The following is a 23,659-nucleotide window of genomic DNA, read 5'->3' on the forward strand; positions in this document are numbered from 1 at the left end:
GTAAGCTAGCTGTTCAAGTTGAAACTACCTGAGTCTGAGATTGAGTCTCTCTTTAATATCCCTTCCTTTATCTCCTACTTTCGAGGCTGCCTTTACCCATTAAAAGCTAACGGTGAAGGTGGCCACTAAAGGCCTGTTTGGCCACAGCTTATAAATCACTTATTGAATTATAAGCCCGTAAGTACTTATCGAGGACTGTTTGTGTACCTAACTTATAAGTCAGATTTTCAACTTATAAGCTGATAAGTTGAATGTTAGTAATGACGTATTTTTTCTCAATTTAATTTGATTTTTTGCGTTTTTATTAACTTTAATTTTAAAAATTATATTTTTAAATGTTAATCTAATCTAAAATTCAGGAAATAATATGATTATATTTAAAAATTATTTATTTTGATTTATTAAATTAAAAAAAATTCTGATTTATAAGTGAAATTATCCAAACACTTATATAACTTATAAGTATTTATTTACTTATCACTTATAAATTACTTATTCATTTTAAGTCATAAGTTAATTATTTTAAGATTTCCCAAACGGCACTAAATCCACTATTCTTTGAACAAAGTAGTAAAAAAATCAAGTAATATTCCTGTAAAGAAATTAAAGATCAGAGATCGAGTTAGTCAACAGGTGCTATAAAGTCCATAAACTTCTACAGAAATGCAAGTAATAGCAAAAGCAAAAGTTGAATACCTTAAGTGAAACTAAAATTAAAAGCCATTAAAAAATATAACAAGGTCAATAGGCAACGCATCTCAAAGAAATTATGCTCTACCTATTTTATTTACAATGCAGCAGGAAAACTATATTGCTACGGTTACGTGACCAACACACCACCACCTCAACGAATCAATGGAATAAATCATCACCTGAAAAATCCCAAGAATAAGCTAAACCTTAATATATAATGCTAAGTTATAGGTTGCAACACAAGTCTATAAGATCCTGACAGTCAATAGTAAGCAAAGAAACAAAAGAAGGTACAATTCATTTGTTAAACTCCAAGTATGCGGCCTAATTCAATCTAAAGTTGACACTTCCTCAGTCAATCAGCATGATTTTCAGGAAAAACTTCAGGTCTTTAAAACTGCATTTGTTTTGTCATTGGAAAATGACATACTATTCTGGGCAATGAAGAGATAGGGGAACCGCTGACCAAGTAAATAAGTGTACAATTATTTATTGCAGAATAAAGAGCTCATTTATGTAGTAACCCCTTGTCCAATATGACGTAACATTTCCTGCAAAATTACACAAAAGAAATATCACAGAAACCATTTAATAATATATAACTGTGTACAGTCAGTACCTTTTTAAACGGACATATCTGAGTCCTCCAACATGTAAAACTACACCTTGGAATCTCTACTCCCTTGACTGGAATCACAAGATGACCAAAATTATGCAAGTAAAACTGTTATCATCTATAGATGACCGGATATCTGTGATAGTGACTGAGACACGGTAAATAATCACCTGTCATTTCCATGTCACTGGGTGTACTCATATTCATGTCACTCGGTGCACTCATATCTCTGATATGTTTGAGATAATTTTCATGGTTGGCCAATGCAAAATTCTGTTGAGGTTGCATACTGAAAATAGCCAAATTACCTATAGCATGATGTATGTAATTTCTTATGTAGGTCATTGTCCTTAGGGAAGCAAAGCTGTTTTTTTGCAGGGTCAGGGCATTAATTCCGACATTTACAGTTGCTTTACCATCCATTAAAACAATTAACTGGACAATATTCTCAGGAACCTATATGATGTGATTCCTTCAACAGATTAAATAAAAGAAAGGCATTTTCAAGTGCTCATTTGCATCACTATCTCGGAGTCTCTTTACTGTTTCTTGTGTGTGATAGCAGACTCGCGAGCATTGAGGCCCACTATGATATGAACATGTTGCAGTTGACTATTCATTAATATTTATCACGGCTTCTCAGAAAATGATAGAATTATAACAACTAAACAAGCTATATGATAATTTCTTTACTTCTGCAGACTCTGTCACAGAATTGCTACCCATAAATTTCATTTTTTTCTCAACATTACAGAACAAAGTAGATTGTAACGTGCAAAGTTCCAGGACTTTTCAGCTTTCACTACATAAGCAGGACAATTAAATCCTAGTTTAGCTCTGGCCAAACCTGACAAACCTGACAGATTTAAGCTACAATTATCAGGAATAACTGAGACGATATTGGTGAGTCGACATCCGGTTCTTAACATTACAACATGTGTTGGTGTAAATTTAAAGTATATTCTCTAAAACAAATAGAAACCAACTTTTCCTTTTTCAGAAAAAGATTTCGAAGTGACAATTTGCTTTAAACTCTTACTGTATGGTAATTAAAGAAGTAGTTTATGAAGTCTTAATCACATCAATTGTAATTAGAGGATGTTGTCTGCACCATACTTCTACATGATGTCGTCTTATTTACTGTAAGTCATGTCTCTGGTAATCTCAGTAATAGAAAAAGAAAAAAGCAAGTTATAGCAGACAAAGAGGAACTATCATTTTACTAAAATCTAGACAATATTGTTCACTGCAAATATATTTTACCACTAGTTATGCATTTACAAACATGAAACAACATCTAACAGAGGAAAATTCAAAAGCCTTATCTTTAGATTCAATCTCAGACAAAAAACAAGTGAGAGTTCAAAGTAAAGTTTGCTTCGGAGAGTACCAAAGCTCATTCTCAAATCTAAACATTGCAGACAAGATCATACTCTATAGAATAAACGGTGGAATAAATTAGTTTAAATTTTCACGTACTGCTTAATATTTATTACTTTAGTAATTCTGTTGATGTATCTAGTATGCACACTGGTCTATATTATTGGAAGCTAGTTTATCATCATTAATTTGTAAAAGGTACAAGCTCAGTTAGTTTTTCTTATATCGGAGGAGAAAGCCATAATGTTGTTTCGAAATATATAATTGTACCCGAGGGGGAATTCCCAATTGGAGAAACAGCGCCACAACATGAATCTTCCACCAACACCAAGCTGGCCACCTGCTATTCTAGCTACAGGTTGAGGCTTGTATGCAACCACTTCACCACCTTCATCTCCTGTTATAAAGAAGATTATGTAATAAAATATTTGCATTTTCAAATTAATATAAATCTCTAACCTGCCTTTACCAGCTTACTATGAGAAGCCAAATGTCTAGAAGCCTCATCTAAATGGAAGCCAAACATAAGGTGAATAAAATAAGACAGCATATAATTCTACATTTATTGAATAAAACATACATCTCATTAAATTTACCATGGTCTTTAACTTTCGTACTAAACACCTCAAGAAATGCTTTAATATTTATAAATTGTGAGGTTTGATGTTGTAACTTGTGTGCCTGTTCTAGCTCTTTGATAACATTTAAGTGAAAGGATTTTTTTTATCTAAGAAACAATATTATTTAGAACAGGGGCATCTATCACAAGATTAAAATCTATGGATAAATCATGCATCTCTTTTGCATTCTCCTGCAATAATACTTTACCTACTTCGTTCTCTTTGTATGTACACAATCACTATTACCTGCCCAACAAATAAATTCAGGGAGCGTATTTAAAAAAATAACCAATTTAAAAAGTCAAATTCATTCCAATGAATGCATATTTTCCCTTGCTTTTGGTAAATCTTGAAAAGTAGATGTTTGAGTATAATTATGGTAGTAATTGAACATAAGTTGTACACACTCGGAGTAATGCAGAAAAAGAAATATATATTTGGATAGAGTGCTTACATTACTTGTCCAACAGCCTCAATTAACCTTCAGGTCACATAGGGCTTTCTCCTGAACTGCGTCATACTTCATCCGTCCCAGCCAACCGGCTAAATGCCCAGCCCAACTCTTTCACCTGAAAATCCAAAGTAGAAGGATAGTAGGTAGCAAAAAGACAACAGTAAGCAAAGAAACAAAAGAAGGTACAAATGAATTGTTAAACTTAGTTTATTTACTTCTTGGAGGAAGAAAACAAGATGAAAAGGCTGGAGTAAACAAACCATAATACAGTCTCAGAAATATTTAGACCCAAAAGAGAAGAATATACAAACAAGTGAACAAAATAATATATGTAATAGAAGCCCAAGATCAGACCCAAACCTTCATTCTCTATCAACCTCGTGAATGAGTCCATCACTAACTGTACCACTTTGTTTTTTTTCAGTAGCTCGTACAAGACCTCAACTTCACTTTCACCGAAGAATCTACAGGAAAATAAAGGAAAAAAAGGAATGTCTAGAATGAGAAACTGAATTAGTTCTTTACCAAGGTTTTCCGAGGTGAATGTTGGGTCTTTGAATCGTTGATGCCGGCTGAAGTTTCATTTATTTGTTGATCGCACAACAGTAACAAGGGCATAGAAATAAGACTTTAATATTTCACAACATGCTATTTAAAAAGAGACAGAACTTGAAGAAATATAGTAGAACATTCTAAGTTTTTCAACTAATAGTCTGAAATATATATTTATTTTAAAAGCTGGTAGTCTGAAATTACTTCAAACTGCATAGAATAATTGAAAAGGCATAAGTCCCCAACAACGCAACCCAGACTACAAGTAGTAACGTCTACGCAGTGATGCTTCTAAGCTGATGTTTTGCCGGAGAACTGCTTCCCTTTAGCACCAAATAACTTCTGCATCTAAGGATAATCTGGGGAACTGCTGCAATTCTTGTTTAATCCTCAAATTCTCTTTAGGGTCAGAAGATTTAGTGCTGCAGAAAACTGAAATGACTTTCAGTGAAGGGCAAGATGCAAGCAAATGCTTGATAAAGTAGAGCGCATAACTGGAATCCACGACACCCCGTATTTTCACAGTTTGGAGTTGGTCCAGAAACATGTCTTTCCAATCTAATGATCCCGCATAATCTTCTGTTTCTAATTCTGTAGGACTCAAACTCTTCACTTGATCAAGCGCCTACATGCAAAAAAAGGTTACAACCATAACTTAAGCATACTAACATCAAAACTGGGGCCTAAATGTACAAATCCCAGACTGCAGCCTTTTTAGATCCCCAACCAGCACTTTTTAAGACATAGAAATCGCTAAATACTTTGCTTCAATTTGTTCCATACTTAAGCATGTAAATATTTAAAATTCAGATATGATATACAAGAATATGATTTTACAAGCACATTCCGATCAGCATTTTCAAAACTTAAGTATCATTAATTACATTGCATACCCTAGTTCTCACCAGTGCAATGCAAAGATCTTGCAAGTTTGGAAAACTTCTCATCAAGTAAACAACTTTTGAGATCGGGCACAGTTTACATAATTTAAGGAAGACCAAGCTAAAACTTCTCACGTTCTCAGCTTTTGTTGTATGCATCATGCTAGTCACATCTGAGGGAGGCGGCCCCAAAACCTAAAATACACAATGCATAAAAATCTTAGTCACGCCAACGCATAATAATTCTTCCTCTGCATTAATGAGTTAAGGTAGGAATTTGCTAACCTTGAGGGTGGGTCCATAAAGAACTAAATAACTTAAGGTTGGAATTTCACCGAGAAGCTTGATCAAATCGTGTACTTTCATCATTTTTGAATTTGCAGGCGTGAGCACAAGACCCAGGTATCCCAGTTTTCTGGTGTGTTGTAACCACTGCCACTCAAATTTTGTGCTCATCTCAAAATACACGCTTCTTAAATTGTTATCCTTTCTAAATTGTGGGGCTAGATGTTCGATCCCACTGCAGCGCCGCAGATACAATGTTTTAAGTTGTTTCCCAAATGTCATATCATGGGTAATTGAGGTATCAAAAAGTTCAACTTTTGTCAAACTAGTGAAGCTTCCAGATTTAAAGAATGGAGCCAATGCCCAGTTAAAGAGCCTTAACCGGGTCAATTCTGGACAAACAAATAAAGCAAGAGGAAGTCTGACGGTCTCCCTCTTCTTAAAGGAAAAATCTAGAGACCTCAGCCCCTTGTCAGACAATTGATCAATCCAAAGTTGAATGGAACAGTAACGAATCACAGGAGTAATGTATAGATGAAAGTACAAAATGGGGCCTGTGTGAGATGAAAGAATCATATTGACAACCTTTTTAAATTCAGATGCGATTGTGCCTATTTCCTTTTTTGAAGTCAGCTCTGAATAAAATCGTGTATCGAGAACTAGGAACGGAAACGTACACCAAATATTTCTCCAAAATCTTGAGAGGACACTTGTTCTTGCTACATCATGAGTTGGCAGACATAATAAGATACGATCAATCAACTCTCGAGGCAAGTTGCTTATCTTGTCCTCCCCAGAACCTCTGAAGTAAACAAGTTGCCTTTTTGAAACTGGCTCAGCAACAATGCCTCTGCAATCCATTAGCCCCCCTTTAAAATCACCTGTCAAACTTACCTTTGAACTAGTGTTTTTTTGACATTCCATAGTCACAAAAGTCAGAAGATGTTATAGAAATAACTATGAATGTAATCAAGAAAGCTGCATCAAAATAGAAGATGAGTACATATTGAGTAACCAGAGTTTCGAACCATCAAAATCTAGGAAACCAAGCTAGAAAGACACTTCTAGATCAAGTGAACACGTGCGATTTACATTATCCTCATGAAAGAACAATAAAAAGGCTTCACATGTCGAATATAGCATAGGATCAAACTATAATCTACTCCTGTGATTCTAAAAATCACAAATTTAACCCATCCATCCCCCGATTAATCTTTACAAGGAGCTCTGTCGATTTGCCCTTTAAAATCTTATTAATTGCTGCATATTTTTCATAAACTAAAATTAAAAGTTATGTTCAAAATTATCATATTATCTTTCCGTGAAAAAAAAAACATCATATTATCTTAATAAATCCGATTGGTCGTCTGATTAATAATTTCAATTAATTCCTGATTACACGTATTCTAAAGTATTAAACGTAAAAGCAAGTTCAACTATAAATTTGTGAAAGAACAACAGAAAGACTCATATGCCGAATATAGTATAGGATCAAATTAAGATCTACTCCCAATGGTTCAAGAAATCACCTATTTTAAATAAGCTATACAAGGCTCACCAAAGTCCAATTTTTAAAATCCGATTAATTGCTACATATTTTTATACAATATATCCGATTAGTGCTCTGATTAATCATTCCAATTAATTATCGATTACTTGATTAGCTACGTGATCTTGCAGATCAGATCCGATAATCGGATTTTACAAGATTGGCTGCTCCTAGCAATTCAACACAAGTTTCGGGGAGTTTAAATTATTAGTTTGCATGCGTGGTTTGAGGTTTTTGTATGTTAAGCAACACATAGTGAACAAATTGATGATAACATGTAATGATCTCAAGATAACGCGCATCATGCATGTAACTAAGAAACAACACTATACAAAAAAATATCATGAATAAAAATAATTAAAAAAAAGATTATAAATAGAGAGATTACCAGAAGATTAGTCTGCCAGGTTCAAGCAGATCGTGATTCACTCTGTACTATAGCGTGGAGTATTTATAAAGTCCTTATATACACAAATTGACCAAAATACCCTCTCTCCACAAATAGACTAAAATACCCTTATGTGAACGAACACAACGGAAGAGATTTACTGAAATGCCCTCAACATAGACCGAGAAATAAAAGAAATGGGCCTTGTAATTAGGTTTGTTTATAGTGTGCCACAAGACACAGGTTACTCCTGAAGTTTTGCTTTTTAACTTATCTATTTTGTTTTGGTTATTAAATTTAAATATATAAATAGTGTTATATATTCTGTAAACTACTACACACATAATTTATTTATCCTACTGAACAACAATCATAACTTATCCTATCATTAAAAAGAATAAAAAAATAGTATTATATATTCACTAAACTACTAAATTATTAAACTACTTGATATAGTATACTTATTCTATTAAACTACGACTGTAGGTTGTCCTATTATTTTTATATATTTATATAAATAATTCTAAATTATAATATAATGGGATAAATAAAAAATTTAAATTGAAATACGTGCATTGCACGAGATTTAAGGTAGTATGATATAAATCTTAAAATAACTCCTATTACAGGTAAATGATGATAATTAATTAATATTCTCGGAATTGAAAAAATATATCAATTAATTTATTATATAATTAATCGATAAATTAATAATTTATTAATTTATCAATATATTAATAACTTATTAATTTATCACTATATATCATTTCTAATTTTTTAACTTATAAACAATATATATACAAAAATGTTATTGATTATCATAATGCAATGGTTATTGGTTATCCCGAGCGAAAATGAAGCAGTGGTATAATTGTTGAATGATGAACAAATAATTAATAGTGTTATGAAAAATGAGAACAAAAATGAAGTGAAAGATCATATTATTGAGAGTTAAATGCAGGATGTTTACCTGCAGTTTTCTAAGCAAGTTTTGTACCTCAATTATCTAATATAGCAAACTGTGTACCCAACGTTACATTTCCTTTGTTGTACATTTTGTGTACTTCCGTCCAAGGGACGTTGACACCATTAAATATTTATGGCAAAAGTGGATGAAGGTGGTGATGAAAATGCAATTTGACACAGTAATGGCTATAACCACCCGATTTAAAAGAAAACGGATCAATATGTATAGGTAAAATCATTCCAAAATAAAAATCTCTAACCCTAGAGTTTCAATAAAGCTTAATTTTGTAGTTCAGTGGCTGAATATTGTTTATGTGGACGCTTGATGGTGATTCGAACTGCTTAGACTAAGAATAATGTGGGGAAGAGGTTCGTCAACTGCGTTCAAGGCTGGCTAGGGTGCAACTACTTCCAATGAATCGAGGATCCTATTTGTCCTCGGGGTCGAGCTGTGATATGTGGTTTATTAGCACGATGAAAAGGTCTTGAAAATTTTGCATATGGGAATAATTCAAATGGGGGTTCCAATGAAAATGTGCAAGTGATGAATGAGGGTCATCGAAGTGTTTGATTTTGTTGTATGTTGTCCTTGCATTTTATATTGAGTTGTTCTTTAAAATTGCAAGCAAGGACCAATGTAATGCCAATAAATTAGTCTTGAATATGTACATGGTGTATTGTTTTTAAGTTTAATGAATGTACATAATTAGTAATGAGGCTCTAGTTTCGTGGATTGTAATTTAGCATTTTCAGTGTTATATTTTTGCAAGTTAAATGAAATTTAATGACATGTTTTTATGCACAATACATCAGTTAATATACGATAAAGCAAGAAGAAAATAAATGGTCATTTATCTAGATAATGAGGATTTTATTACATGGCCATAACAGTTACAAATATAGTGACAAAATAGGCTTTAAGACATCTTTTCTGAAGTCAAAATTGGCCTATCGATGGATGGTGACACAATTAGCTCATCAAAGCCACCATCATTAGATGTGACTTTGTTAGCAAGAGCAGCAGCTGCAATGTTTGCAAAGGAAGGAATGTAAATAAGCTTAGAAAGCTTCCATGATTCAGACATGATTTTTTTGATCGTGCAAATTAACTCATACATCTCAAAGTAGTGCTACCCGGTAAAGATATAATTGTTTACGCGGGTTGAATATAATTTTACTAATAAATCAAAGTCAGGATGTAAGATCAATAACAATTTATTAAATTTGATTAAACTGTTATAAATTCTCTCAAGAAATTGTGATGTTCTTGAGACCTGCAACGTTACAATAATTTTCGAGATAAATTTAATCAAAATGATAACCTATTTAGTGTTTATATATTACACAACTACTATATCAATTACAAGATATGTTATAAATATATTTATCTTGATTCTATACGTATCTCAATTAACACTTACATTCCTATAAATCAAGAACCAAAAATAAACATCTCCTCAAATACTGGAACTGTATAAATCAGTAGATACTGATTTATCTTGTTATCCTGACAACCAGTCTGTTATTCCCTAACAATACAACAAGAATTACAGAAGGGGGGGTTGAATGTAATTCTAGCTTCTTTTTTAGATTTATAAAAATATTCTAACTTAATACATATATAACAGTGTTTGATTTGCATAGTGCGGAATGAAAGAATTATATAAATCAAAATACAAGTAATAAAAACACAAGCTTTTAAAACTCTCTGGTGGATTTGAATGTATCCATCATATATATATATATATATATATATATATATATATATCAGGTTGAGAACTCTATGTAGCTTACAAATGGCTCACAACTGCTTTACAAGTAGAACAAACACACTACAGAGAAATTCTTGACAACTACAACTTGGTTTATATATCACCAAGTTTACATAGCAATACGACAAGATAATAAAACAAAACATATCTAGCCTAACTCCATGCTGCTTCATTACTCTATTCCCGCATCTTTGAAAATCTTCATAACTTGCATGGAAATGATAATGCTTCTTTATTCTCATAATCCTGCTTAACAGGCTGCCACATTCCTTTTGCATACAATCAACGAATGTGACTGTCAAGTCACTATCAACTGCTTTTTTGAATTTAAGCATCTGTTGAAGCTTCAGTGGATCATTCGTTGAAGCTATGTATGATCATTCGTTGATACTCTGGATGATCATCCGTTGAAACTTTATAGAACATCCGTTGAAGCTTTATCTGAGCATCCGTTGAAGCTTTGTGAAGCATCCGTTGAGACTATCTTTTAGCCAGTTAACTCCATTTCACTTACACAAAGATTTCAAGGCATCATCTATTTATAATTGGCCAACCTATCTTGTATATCAACCTAGTAGTCAACATGACTTAAACATTTCTCACTAATTTAGTTCACTAAGCTTATACAAGTATGCAGAATTGTGATACTGACCTTATTTTACATAAGCTACTCTTTCAACGGATAGTGAAGTAATCATCCGTTGAAAGCTACAAATTCACTATGATAAATCTACTAAGGTGTTTTGTTTAACTTATCATCAAGTTCACAACATATTCCTAACGCAGTCATATCCTGATGACTGTCTTCATCTTGACGTCATGCAGATCCTGAGGGCAAATCCTGATGCCATGTAGCTTCCGAGCAGATCTTGATGTTTACATAGAGCATTCTCACCCAAAAATCTCCCCCAATTTATGTTTCGTGGAATAAGCATAAATTCTATGCTCTGCTTGATGCCAAAAACAGGAAGACAAAATGTTGAGTAGAGATGCATAGAGCATACTCAGTAACTTCTGTTAATATTAATTTCTTGGTTCTTCATAAACCCTTGAGTATCTCTTGATGAAAGATTTAACTCTCTCATCTACCTTCATTCTGAGAAGTTGCTTTATTTTGATCTTCAAATTTCTTTCATATTCGATTTCTTTAGATAACTGATATATGGCAGCTCTCAAGTTCCCAATAGGAGTTCTTTCTACCATCAAATCATCAAAAAATACATGACTAGTTCTCAGACCTTCAGTATTAAGTGTCAACTATTATGAACTAAGAATTATTTTAAACACAGATGTACCCCTTTTCATTTTTACTTTTTGATGTCTGTAGTTCATGTACATAGAAATGTAGTGACCAAAATATTCAAAGCCGCTATCTTAAATTCTTCTTCTGATTGAATACAAACCAAATCATACCATTCTTTAGATGCTTGATTCTCAACAATTAAAAGATAATATATATATGTGTATATATATATATATATATTTCAACTCCTTGGTTGACATCATCAAGAGTTCATCAGAAGAACAAATTTGAACTTGATCACCCTCTAGCATTAACTTGATTTTCTCTATTTGGTTTTGAACTATCATGTTAGTCAATAATAATCTTCATAGCTTCAAGCCTGTTAAGATGATCAGCAGTGACTTCCTGGTCAGGTCTATCATCCAAAGTAAAGTTTATCATCCTTGGATTTATAAATTCAGCTTCTTCATGTCCAATTCATGGTCCAGTATGTGACCTCAACAATCTGAGACCTTGTGTTTGTCTCAACCACGATGGTGTATCTGATTTTTTTTCCACAACAGGTTGAATTTGATTTATTTCTCTCATTCCACCAGGAATATAGTTCATCTGAATAGAACAATAAATGTCATTTATTTTTTCCATTTTCTGTCTTGTTTTCTGATTGGAAGATACGTCCTTGTCCTCTCCTTTTCTTTAAGATTTTCAACTCTCCATCTTGTCTTTTCTGTATTCTTGAGTATAGCATTAAAATCAGCATTTTCCTTGCTTACTGCTCTCCTAATTCTTGCTTCTTCTATTCTTTTTTCTTCATCGACTTCAAAATTATGAGAATCAATAAAAACGGAGAGAATCATGACATTCAGTTGCTCTTGACACTCTTGATCCTCTTCTGAGCTGACCTTTCTCATAGCAGTTTCAGAACCAGGATTTACAAAAGTATTTCTTGAGTCATGATCGTGGTTTGATCTATCAGAATGACTTATGTCAGGATCAGATGTTGATGGTTGCCCATAAGATTGATTTTCTAATTCCTCATAAGATTCTGGTCCAACATGATTCAAATTCCTTATTTCACCTTCTCTTGGCATGAGATTGAGAAACATTAGATCAATAGGAATATTTGGAGCCTAAGACTGAGATGTCTCATGAATTTCTTCAATCCTGATACCACTTAATCGTGTCCTTCTTTGAGGGGGAACAATGGCTTGACTTGAAATGGGAGTCCTTCATCTTCCTCCCCTTCTAGCACCTCTAGGTCATCCGGCTCTTTCTCTTCCTCTAGATGGACCTTCACTTCCAGCTTGAAATTGTTTCAGAATTTCCTCCTATTTTTTTAATATTTGTTCTTCTGTCATGTCAGAGAATTCATCCACTAGATGTGTAAAAGCATTTATATCAAATAATTCTTCAACTCTTTTATGTTTGTGATAAAGAGTGACAATTTCCCCTTTCTTTGTCTTATAAGACCTATAGAACCTTTGTGCATCTGTAGAATTATTAATGATCACTTCATCATCCTCAGGAATTGCAGATTGTATTTGCTTTTACATCAATATCTGAGAGTGAGAGACTGTTTCAGTTTTAAAAGTGTTTGCACCGTTTTTAGGGACATGAGTTGACTGTGTGGTTTGTGTTTGAGTCATGATTCAAGCTCTTGATTGTACCAAAATAGCATCAGCGGTCCCTGTGTAATGATTTCTACCATCGTCATCAGTATTGGCATCATGTTTCCTCGATACCAACTCAGGCAGGTGCATATTTTGTCTGACTTACCTTCCCCCTTTTTTGGCATCCAATTTTTGATTTGTAGCATTTTGAGCTAATTCACCGGCAGAAAGCCTATCAAGCATAGAGTCTTGTGTAGATTTCACATTCAGCAACTCTTAGCAAACCCCTAATGCTTATTAGTGCCCTTGATGGTAGTGACCAAATCATCCACTTGATCTTTGAGTGCAGAATTATAGTCCTTGATGCCTGAGATTCTTGAAAGCAAACCCTTGACCAAAACTGTAGAGGCCTTGACAACACTGTTGAGATCAGGATTATTGATAGAATTTACAGCATGATCAATAAGAGTGTGGGCTGCTTCATAAGAGATTTTCTTATTTGGCAGGCTCCAAGAATTATTCCATTTATAATTTTTGTGATGATTGAGAACTGGAGTGTCAGGAACTAATGCATGTCATGGTGAAGAACCAAAAGCAAAATGCTTAGAGGCCTCCAAGACAACTTTAAGAGTTTGAGTCAAGATCATCACTATCATCATCACCACCATCATCACCAGTAATAGGTGGAAAATCAAGATCAATATTAGGAATTGGTTCTTCAGCTATACCCTTTTAGCTCTTGATCAGCTTTAGAAATGGAAGGTACAACATCATGATCTGTCCCTGAAACAAAGAAACCAGTAACACATAAGTCTCTCTTTCCTTATAAAGTGATCTCATCACTTCTCGCACTTATATTACTTTTGATAGTAACCTTTTTCTCACTCTTTTCTCTTAAAGCTACCTCTCATTTTTCTAGTACAGGAGACCGCCTTACAATATTTTGATTTTTTACTAATTATTTTCCCTCAGTCTCACAAGAAAGGCCCACTTCACTCACAACAGAAGAAATAATAGAGGGCTGAGAGGAGTGGTCTGCAGTCATATAAATAGGGGTATCCTCATATAAAGGTCTATTTATATTCATACTGACAGATAACGTAGAAGTGTGAAAAGAAGATATACCTTGTGAAGCAGGCTCCAAAGGTAGAACCAAGATAGCTCTGGTATTCTATTTTTCAGCAATTTTGTCAACATCGGGATCAGAATTTGAAGAGTAGGATTTGATGCATTAGGATGAGCACTGTCAGGAATTGGCTTTAAGTCAGAAAACATGATATTACCGTACTACTATAAAATGTGCCACTACGCCATAGGTTCACCTCCGCAACACCATTACGGTAGCTCAACTAATTTATCCACCGCAACCTTGCTTTTGTAATATTTCCGTACAGTAAACATGATTTTACCGTAGACTACTATAAAAATTTTTTTTTGTCTAATTAAATAAATTTACTTTTAAATACTAGAAAGATATATGTAATTTAATTTTTCAATATAAAATATAGTGATTTATATTAAAGTTGATTATGATATTTGTATTAAAATATTGTATTTAAATTGTAATAGTTTGAAAATGATTAAGCTATAAAAAGTAATTATATATATTTGATTTTTCTAAAATTTAAAATTAAATATTTAAAATTTTACACACAAATGAATATATATATATATAATAGTAATTATACTATTACTAATACAAATAGTGGGGTACAGTTGCAAAATTTAATATAATTAGAGGGGACAGTTGGAAAATTTAATAAGCAACAAAAAATTTAGTAAAGCCTGCTCTTGTTTTTAGTAAAGCCCACACATCGAGGCAAACATTCTTTTCTGTATTTCTCTCTTTGACGCTCTCACTCTTTCTCTCTTTCTCAGGTCAAAATCAACGAGTTCAAGTATACATTGAGTTTTTAAAATCTGGGGACCTTCAAGATTTGCTTAATTAGGGTTTGAGTTGGAGCCTAGTTAGTAGGGGTGTGCATGGTGCGGATTGGTGCGGTTTTTAGCATTAACCGTAGCCAAACCAATATATGCGGTTCGGTTCGGTTAAATTCTATTAACAGCCACCAAACCATTTAAAACGGTTTTTCGGTTTCGGTTGACCATTCATCAGTTTCGGTTTTTATTCGGTTTTTTATACATTTTTTATTTGTACAATTTTTTGTTGGTAATGTGTTGGATAAAAAAATGACATCAAGTTAAATAATAATATTACATTAACACCAAAGATTTATCACTTTAGAATTCGTTAAATAAAATTGATATATTTCATAAAGTTATTTTTTGAATGTATAATTCATATTATCTTAAATAATAGATACGAAATATGATAAAAATATATGTTCACAACAATGGAAAAAAGAGTATATATCAAAACATATGATAAAATTGGTTATATATATTAAAAAATTATGATTTAAGAGTATTTACATATTAATCTTAATTAATTTATGGTATTATACTATAAAATTATACTAATGTTAAGTAAATATTTATGGCATCTTATCATATTAATGTTAGGTAAATTTTTAATTAACAAAATATTAGAACCGGGTTATGATAATTTATACATGTATATATACATAATTATATATATATATAATTATATATAATATAGAGGTGCGGTTAATTTCGGTTCGGTTTTGATTAATAACCGAAACCGAAACCGCACCGCTAATTCGATTTTTGTCGATTCGGTTTTCTTCGGTTTTTCTAGCGGTTTGATTTTTTTCGATTTGGTTTATCGGTTTTTTCGGGGGGGTTTTCGGTTTCGATTTTTTTGCTACCCCTACCAGTTAGGGTTTCAATTGGTGGTTCAATTTTCGTTTAATTACGGCTTCAGTTGGCCTTTTCTTGTCTCATAAGGTATTATTCTTTCACTCTTACTCTCATTTTGTTTCAGATTTGGGGTTAATTTAGGGTTTCGATTCCGGTTCAGATTGAGTTTTTTTTAGTTAGGGTTTCAAGTATGTTTGTTTATTTTTAGTATGTTGTTAAAATTTGCCCTTATCTCCCCCTCCATCCCCCCTCTCTCTCTATATGTCTCTCTCACTGTCTCTCTCTGTCTCTGTCTCTCTCCCCCCCCCCTCTCTGTTTCTTTGTCTTTGCTATATCCCTGTTAAGTATTTTATTCTTGTTGCATTTGTTTTGGTGATTTTGTTTTGTTTAAATATTTAAATTTCAATTTAAAACAACTTGAGTCGATGCTTCTTCATCGTGATATTGTTGGCTATTTATGTGTGCCATATGCCATATAGTTTAGAAATTTTGTTCCCGCATTACTCTTACTTTAGAAATAATGTTTTTGTTATTAAGCAATAGTCTGTCATTTAGTTGCGTACAAGTAGTTGTGTTTATTGTGCAAGACATGCCTGAACAATTACAAGACTAAGTCAAATTGACAACCCTAAGTAAGTTGTATTGTAATCTTAGTTTGTATTTTTGTATTGTAACGTTTAAAGTCTGTAAAAATGTCAAAGAGCAGACTGAAGTCTTTTTCTTTAAACAGTATCAAGCCTAAGAATTCTATCTGGAGGAAGATCAAGAAGATCGTGCCTCAGAAGAATTATGAAGAAGTATGGAGTTGAATAAATCTGTTTTAAGAAAAATATTCTAAGTCAAGATCTCTACAAGTCACAAATTTAGTGTTATAGAGAAGTCATTCGAGAACTCCAAATGACTTATCGAGAACTCGGGAAAGCTACTAGAGAACTCAGAGATATCGACAAGTCAATTGAAGATATGAAGATTGGAGTTATCGACAAGTCATTTCTTCACTAGAGAACTCAAACTTATCGACAAGTCAAATGTCATTAGAGAACTCTGAGATATCGATAAGTCAATTATCACTAGAGAATTCTGAGTTATCGACAAGTCTATTAGTCACTAGAGAACTCAGAGATGTCTATAAGCCAAAGTGAAGACATGAAGTGGAGAGATCTCGACAAGCTAAATTCTCTTATAGAGAACTCAAAGACCTCTACAAGTCTAATCAAGTATAGGATAATGAGAGATCTCGATAAGCCATTATACTTATCGAGATGTCAAGTTCTCTATATAACAAACTGTAGTTCACGAAGTAAAACTCAAAGTACAAAGTGCAGATCAGTTCTATATCCAAGATTAATAATCAACTAATAATTCAACCAAATGGATTGACAAGTCTACAAAAAGCAGCTTGAAGAGTGTGCAAGATCAAGGGTGAAGATTAACTGACAAAGGAAGATTAAAGTTAACACAGTATGCAAAGATATGCTAAGCCAGAAATGGAAGATATACTTTTCCTAAAATGGAATGATTAGTAACAGCTTACTAAAGTGAATAGCATGTCTTATTATACACTGTGTAAACCAGTAGTTAACTAAGATATAAAGTTAACACTGGTCCTTTGTTAAAAGTAACAATTTAGATCAAAAAATCTTGTATTTCTCTCAAGAAAGAAGCTAAGCTCTTTAGCAACAAATAGCCTAAAAATTTTGTAGCAAAATGTTCTTAATTTTAATATAAAATTAAGTGAGTTTTGAAAGATTTGTGTTCACTGTTATTGCTTGTTTAATTTCAGTATTAATACAACTCACTGCAAGAATTAATTCACTTTGTTCACAACCATATAAACTGCAAAAAAAAGCATAAAAACATAAAAACACATTCACCCCCCCCCCCTCTGTGTGTAACTCACTACCTAACAATGTTATAATATGAAATTATAGATGTTTGCATACAAGTACTAGGATAATTTGAATTAGCAAAAAAATGTACTAAGATAATGTGGTATGACTATTATATTTTTCTACGTTACTAGTAAACTACGCTTTAGGTCCCTGCACCTAAATGCATATTCTTTTAAATATCCACATTTATATTTAATTTCATTTTTATTGTGGTCATAAATACAGTACGATGGATGGATGGATTAAACTTCCAAAATTCAGTAAAGGATATATGAGAGGGGTCAGAGATTTTTTACGGAATGTATTTTCTAGATACTCTGTAGGTGATGAAATCTTATGCCCCTGCAAAGACTGTAGTAATCGTAAATAGCATCACGAGGATGTGATTTATGACCATCTCGTCTACAATGGTCGATCTCCATTCATGTGAACTGGATTTTGGAGGTTTGTGGGCCAAATTCCGAAAATATAAAAATGGAGTGTGAAGAGGGTATAGATTTTGGAGATCATTTAGGTGATATGTTACACCATACAGAGATGTGTCAAGATGGGGTTTTTGGTAAGCAAAAATGAAGAAGCTAAAATATTTATAACATGTGTTGGTGCAAATTTAAAGTATATTCTCTAAAACAAATAGAAGCCAACTTTTCCTTTTTCAGAAAAAGATTTTGAAGTGATAATATGCTTTAAACTCTCACTGTATGGTAACTAAAGAAGTAGTTTATGAAGTCTTAATCACATCAATTTGACATTTACTGAATAAAACATACATCTCATTAAGTTTACCATGGTCTTCAACTTTCGTACTGAACACCTCAATAGATGCTTTAATATTTATACATTATGAGGTTTGATGTTATAACTTGTGTGCCTGTTTTAGCTCTTTAATAACATTTAAGTGATAGGAGATTTTTTATCTAAGAAACAATATAATTTAGAACATGGGCATCTATCACAAGATTAAAATCTATGGATAAATCATGCATCTATTTTCCATTCTCATGCAATTATACTTTACCTAACTCGTTCTCTTTGTATGTACACAATCACTATTACATGTCCAAGAAATAAATTCAGGAAGCATATTTAAAAAAAAATAACTAATTTAAAAAGTCGAATTCATTCCAATGAATACATATTTTCCCTTGTATTTGGTGAATCTTGAAAAGGTGATGTTTGATTATATTATGGTAGTAATTGAACATGAGTTGTACGCACTCGGAGTAAGGCAGAAACATGAATCTTGAAAAGTAGATGTTTGATTATAATTATGTGTAATGGAACACTTGTAATAATAAAACTCAATTCGGAAATTACTCAACAACGACAATGTTTCCACTACTGAACTCCTCGCTTACTACTTATTACAAATTAAAACGAATTGACAGGAAGCTTTCAAGAGGCCCCTTCTCTCCAGATTCAGAATATACGACTACACAATACTGAATGCCTAATTTCTTTCCTCCTCATTCCCTTTACTACCTCCTCCGTGCATTGACTTATTTTCCCTTGTTATTTTCCCGATCCAATTTCTTTTGGGCTTTCAACTCAAGTATACTTGTATAACTGGGCCTTACTCACCTTTTGGGCCTTGATACATCACAATACCCACCCCTGCAAGTTTCACCTTGTCCTCAAGGTGGAATGCATGAAAAGGCTGGTCTGTGAGATACTTATCTTCCCATGTCACTTCAAATGGCGGAAGTCCTTTCCAATGAATTAACACATCCCCCCTTACTGCTTTACCGGTCTTCACATGTCTGGTATCAAGCACCTGCTCAGGCTCCATTTTCAGTTCAAGTTTCTGTATAAGTTGGTATGGGATGTAGTTAATGACTGCTGAAGAACCAATTGATCGTTTAAGTTGAGATATATGAAAGACGAGATGGATCTTACTGGAAGGTGGGAGGTCCAGTTTGTAAGCCATGTTTCCCACCCGTTGAGTGATGGTAAACGGTCCATAAAACCTGGGAGCCAATTTTTTATAAGGCCTGCGTGTCAGGGAACTTTGTCGATAAGGCTAGAGCTTTAAGTAAGCTTGCTCTCCTACTTGAAACAAGTCATCACAACGTTTTTTATCTGCAAATAATTTCATACGTTGTTGGGCTTGTATCAGGTACTACTGAAGATCATCCAAAATAGCTTCCCGTTCCTACAATAACTCATCTAGGCTATTAACCTGAGTTCGTCCATGACATATGTGAATTAGATGAGGGGATCACTGCCAAATAAAACTTTGAATGGACTTTTTTTTGTTGAAGTATGCGGGGAGGTATTGTATGAAAACTCCACCCAATGAAGCCACTTCACCCATAACTCCGGCTTCCCTCCAATAAAACACCGTAAATATGCTTCCAAACCTTTGTTAACTATCTCGGTTTGACCATCCGATTGTGGATGGTAGGCTGTGTTACGTTGCAAACTGGTCCCTTGCAAACGAAAAAGCTCCTTCCAGAATGTACTTAAGAAAATTTTATCCTGATCGGATACAATCGATTTGGGAAACCCATGCAAGCGCACTACTTTCTTTATAAACGCCTCTGCCACCATGACTGCACTATAGGGATGTTTGAGCCCTATAAAATAGGAATATTTAGATAAACGATCAAAGACTACTAAAACTGAATTGTACCCCTTGGAGAGTGGCAACCCGTCGATAAAGTCCTTGAATATGTCGTTCCAAACTGAGGTGGGAATAATTAGTGGTTGCAGCAGCCCTGTAGGGGACTGTTGGGAACTTTTCTGTTGTTGACAAATACCGCAACTACACACATGCTGAGCTACATCCCGTCGCATACCTACCCAAAACCACTCCCCTTCTAATCTCCGGTAGGTCTTCAATTTTCCTGTATGCCCACCCATGACTGAATCATGAAATCCGGAAAACAAAACTGGGACAAACTTAGAGGTTCTTTGTATAACATAACATCCTTTATATCTCAATTTTCCATTCAGCAAATGAAACCCCGGGTATTGTCTGTCCTCATCTTGTAACCCTTGTTTAATGCTTTGAATCATGGTGTCTTGTGTGCAATTTCTGTCTCTACGTCATCCCAATGTATGCATATAGATGTTACCGAGGCTCCAAGGCCCACCTCTGTACTTCCCTTTCACGACAGTGCATCAGCTACGCGGTTTGCCACCCCTGGTTTGTATTGCACCTCGAAATCAAACCCCAACAACTTTCTAACCCATTTTGGTACTCCATATTTACGTCTCATTATAGCATCAAGTGACGTAAACTCTGTTGGTCCGTTTATACAATAAAATGACGGCCTAACAAGTAGTGCTTCCATTTTTGTATCGCTAAGCACATGACCATTAACTCCTTCTCATAAACAGATTTCTGCTTAGCCTGAGGCCCCAACAATTTGCTGAAAAAGGCCAGGAGCCTATTATCTTGCATAAGGACTGCCCCCAAACCATAACCGGAAGCATTAACTTCTATAAAAAATGGTTTTTGAAAGTCGAGCATAATGAGGACTGGGGGACTAATCATAGCAGCATTTAAATTCTCAAACGATTTCGTTGCAGCCTCTGACCAATCAAAATTATCTTTCTTGAGTTGTTGTGTTAGAGGTTATGCCAATTGTGCATAGTTCTTTACAAATTTACGGTGGTACCCGGTTAAACCAAGAAACCCTCTAAGCTCTCGGAGGTTTCATGGCTGCTTCCAATCCATCATCGGCTTTACCTTTTCATAATCCACAACAACTCCTTCCTCTGAAATTACATGTCCTAAGTATAATACCTTTGTTTTTCCTATTTCACACTTCTTGAAATTTTCAAATAGTGTGTGTTCTTCCATTTTTTCTAGGATTGACCTTAGATGGTTTATATGCTCCGTTTTAAATGTACTACATACTAGTATATCATCGAAGAAGACCAAAATAATTTTTCTAAAAAATGGAAGGAAAATATCATTCATCAACGATTGAAATATAGCTGGGGCATTCATAAGGCCGAATGACATTACTACAAACTCGTAATGGCCATCGTGGGTTCGAAATATAGTCTTATGGGTGTCTTCAGCCTTTACCAAAATCTGGTGATACCCCGCTTTCAAATCAAGTTTAAAGAAAACTCGTGCACCGTGCAATTCATCGAGTAACTCGTCAATTATCGGAATGGGATGCTTGTCGGGAATAGTTTCTTTGTTTAGAGCTCAGTAGTCGACACAAAAATGCCAATACCCGTCCTTCTTTTTGACTAAAATCACTGGGGCTGGAAAACAGGCTGTTGGATGGTTTAATTAGGCCTGCTGCGAGCATCTGATGGATTAAACGCTCTATTTCATCTTGTTGACTCTGCGGATAACAGTATGGTCTCACCCCGACCGGATTGCTGCCTTGTTTAAGATTAATGGAATGCTCATGCCCTCTTTTCGGGGTAACCCTGCTGGTTCCCGAAACACCCCCTTGAATCTGTTCATTATAGTTCACAAGTTTTGGGAATACGGATTAGCCTCTCCTCCCATGTTTCACTGTTATCCACCTTCAATTTCTAGTTGATTGCATTTGAGCCAAAACCCATTATCTTCTTTTCGTAAACTCTTCAACATGGCTTTAAGTGATATTCTAGAACGAACTAATGAGGGATAACCTACTATCATAACTGCGTTGCCCCCTACTTCGAAATTTATCTCCTGAATTTTCTAATTAGTGGGGACCAGTCCCAAAGTTTTGAGCCATTGAACTCCAAGTATGAGATCTGATTTACCTAGAGTCAATGGTAAGAAATCTGTCAAAACTTCTATTCCCACTATCCAGAAACAACTTCACCCCTTACACATGTCATTCCCCCGAATTGCTTCCCCATTACCTAACAAAATGCCAAAACAGCCAGCCTTACTCACTGGAATCTTCAACTGCTCAACCAAATTCAGCGACAAGAAATTGTGGGCTTCCCCATGATCCACCATAACTACCACCTCTGTTTTGTTAATCAATCCCATTAGCTTCATAGTTTTCAGATTTGTTAGCCCAATAACCGAGTTTAAAGACACCTCTGTGATCCATTCTTCCGTAGGTGATAACAGAGGATCACTGCTTGCACCATCAGTCTCCTCCTCGTCTTCTTCACTCATGAGTAACACACTCAATTCTTTCTTTCGACAACGATGACCCATCGACCATTTGTCGTCACAACGGAAACAAAATCCTTTCGCCTTCTTTTCTTGTAACTCCTTCTCAGTGAGTCGTTTTACCTCTCACAGTGGTTTAATTCCGCCTCTGCTGTAAGTACCAGCTTTTGGTGAATAAACCGAAGCTTGAGACTCAAACCCCCAATTCCCAACTTTTAGACGTAGTAGTTGGAATTGATGGTAGTCCAGCTGTAGAGTATGACACACTATACCCTCTCCTTCCAATCGACGGAAACACACCAATTTTTATGGAACCCAAACTCATCCTCCTCACACATGTCACTCTGTATTTCTCCTCTAGTCTAACAGTTAATTCCATTGCTTGATCTAAATTAACTGGGTTTAGGAGTCTCACCTCGCTTTTATATCGTCCTTCAGCCCATTAACAAAATGGCCCAGCAGAATGTGTTCTGGAACTCGATCCAACGGCGTAGCAGTCTCTATGAACTTCCTTCAGTACTCAAGCACGATGGTCTCCTGGGTAGTGGCTAACCATTGTTCGTATAAGGAGCCACCATTTTCTGGGCGAAATTGTCGTAACAGGAACTCTTTCAAATTTATCCAATTTCGAATGTATCTGCGTTTATGTTCCCATTGAAACCAACGTAACGCATCTCCTTCCAATGCAACGACTACAACTTCCATCATTTCTTCCTCCGTCAAGCGATAAAAACCAAAGTACCTTTCTACCCGAAGAACCAACCATCCGGGTCTGTGCCATCGAATATTGGCATATCCAGCTTCCTATACCTCCAATTTCCCGGACCTCCACCTGACCCCTTGCACCATACCCATTCGACCCATATACAGCCCCTTCTATCACTTTTGTTCCTA

At 34.5% G+C, this 23,659-nt stretch overlaps 1 protein-coding gene across 2 annotated transcripts; it reads right to left on the reverse strand.

Moving 5' to 3' along the window:
* Window positions 1-613: 613 nt before the first annotated feature.
* LOC141676665 (F-box/FBD/LRR-repeat protein At1g13570-like) lies at window positions 614-7,332 on the reverse strand. 2 transcript variants are annotated; one of them, XM_074482360.1, is made up of 5 exons: window positions 5,482-7,332; window positions 5,209-5,391; window positions 4,124-4,940; window positions 3,764-3,878; window positions 614-3,086 (listed from the first exon to the last, which is right to left on the reverse strand). In XM_074482360.1, exons 1-3 carry the CDS (start codon window positions 6,403-6,405, stop codon window positions 4,641-4,643), a joined length of 1,407 nt encoding a protein of 468 aa, XP_074338461.1. In that variant the 5' UTR covers window positions 6,406-7,332; the 3' UTR covers window positions 614-3,086; window positions 3,764-3,878; window positions 4,124-4,640. The 2 variants fall into 2 exon arrangements, with proteins under 2 accessions (XP_074338461.1, XP_074338462.1); XM_074482361.1 differs by having other exon boundaries at window positions 616-3,086; window positions 5,221-5,391; window positions 5,482-7,329.
* Window positions 7,333-23,659: the final 16,327 nt, after the last annotated feature.

Source organism: Apium graveolens, chromosome 8 (genome assembly GCF_009905375.1).
Source record: "Apium graveolens cultivar Ventura chromosome 8, ASM990537v1, whole genome shotgun sequence".
Lineage (NCBI taxonomy): Eukaryota > Viridiplantae > Streptophyta > Magnoliopsida > Apiales > Apiaceae > Apium > Apium graveolens.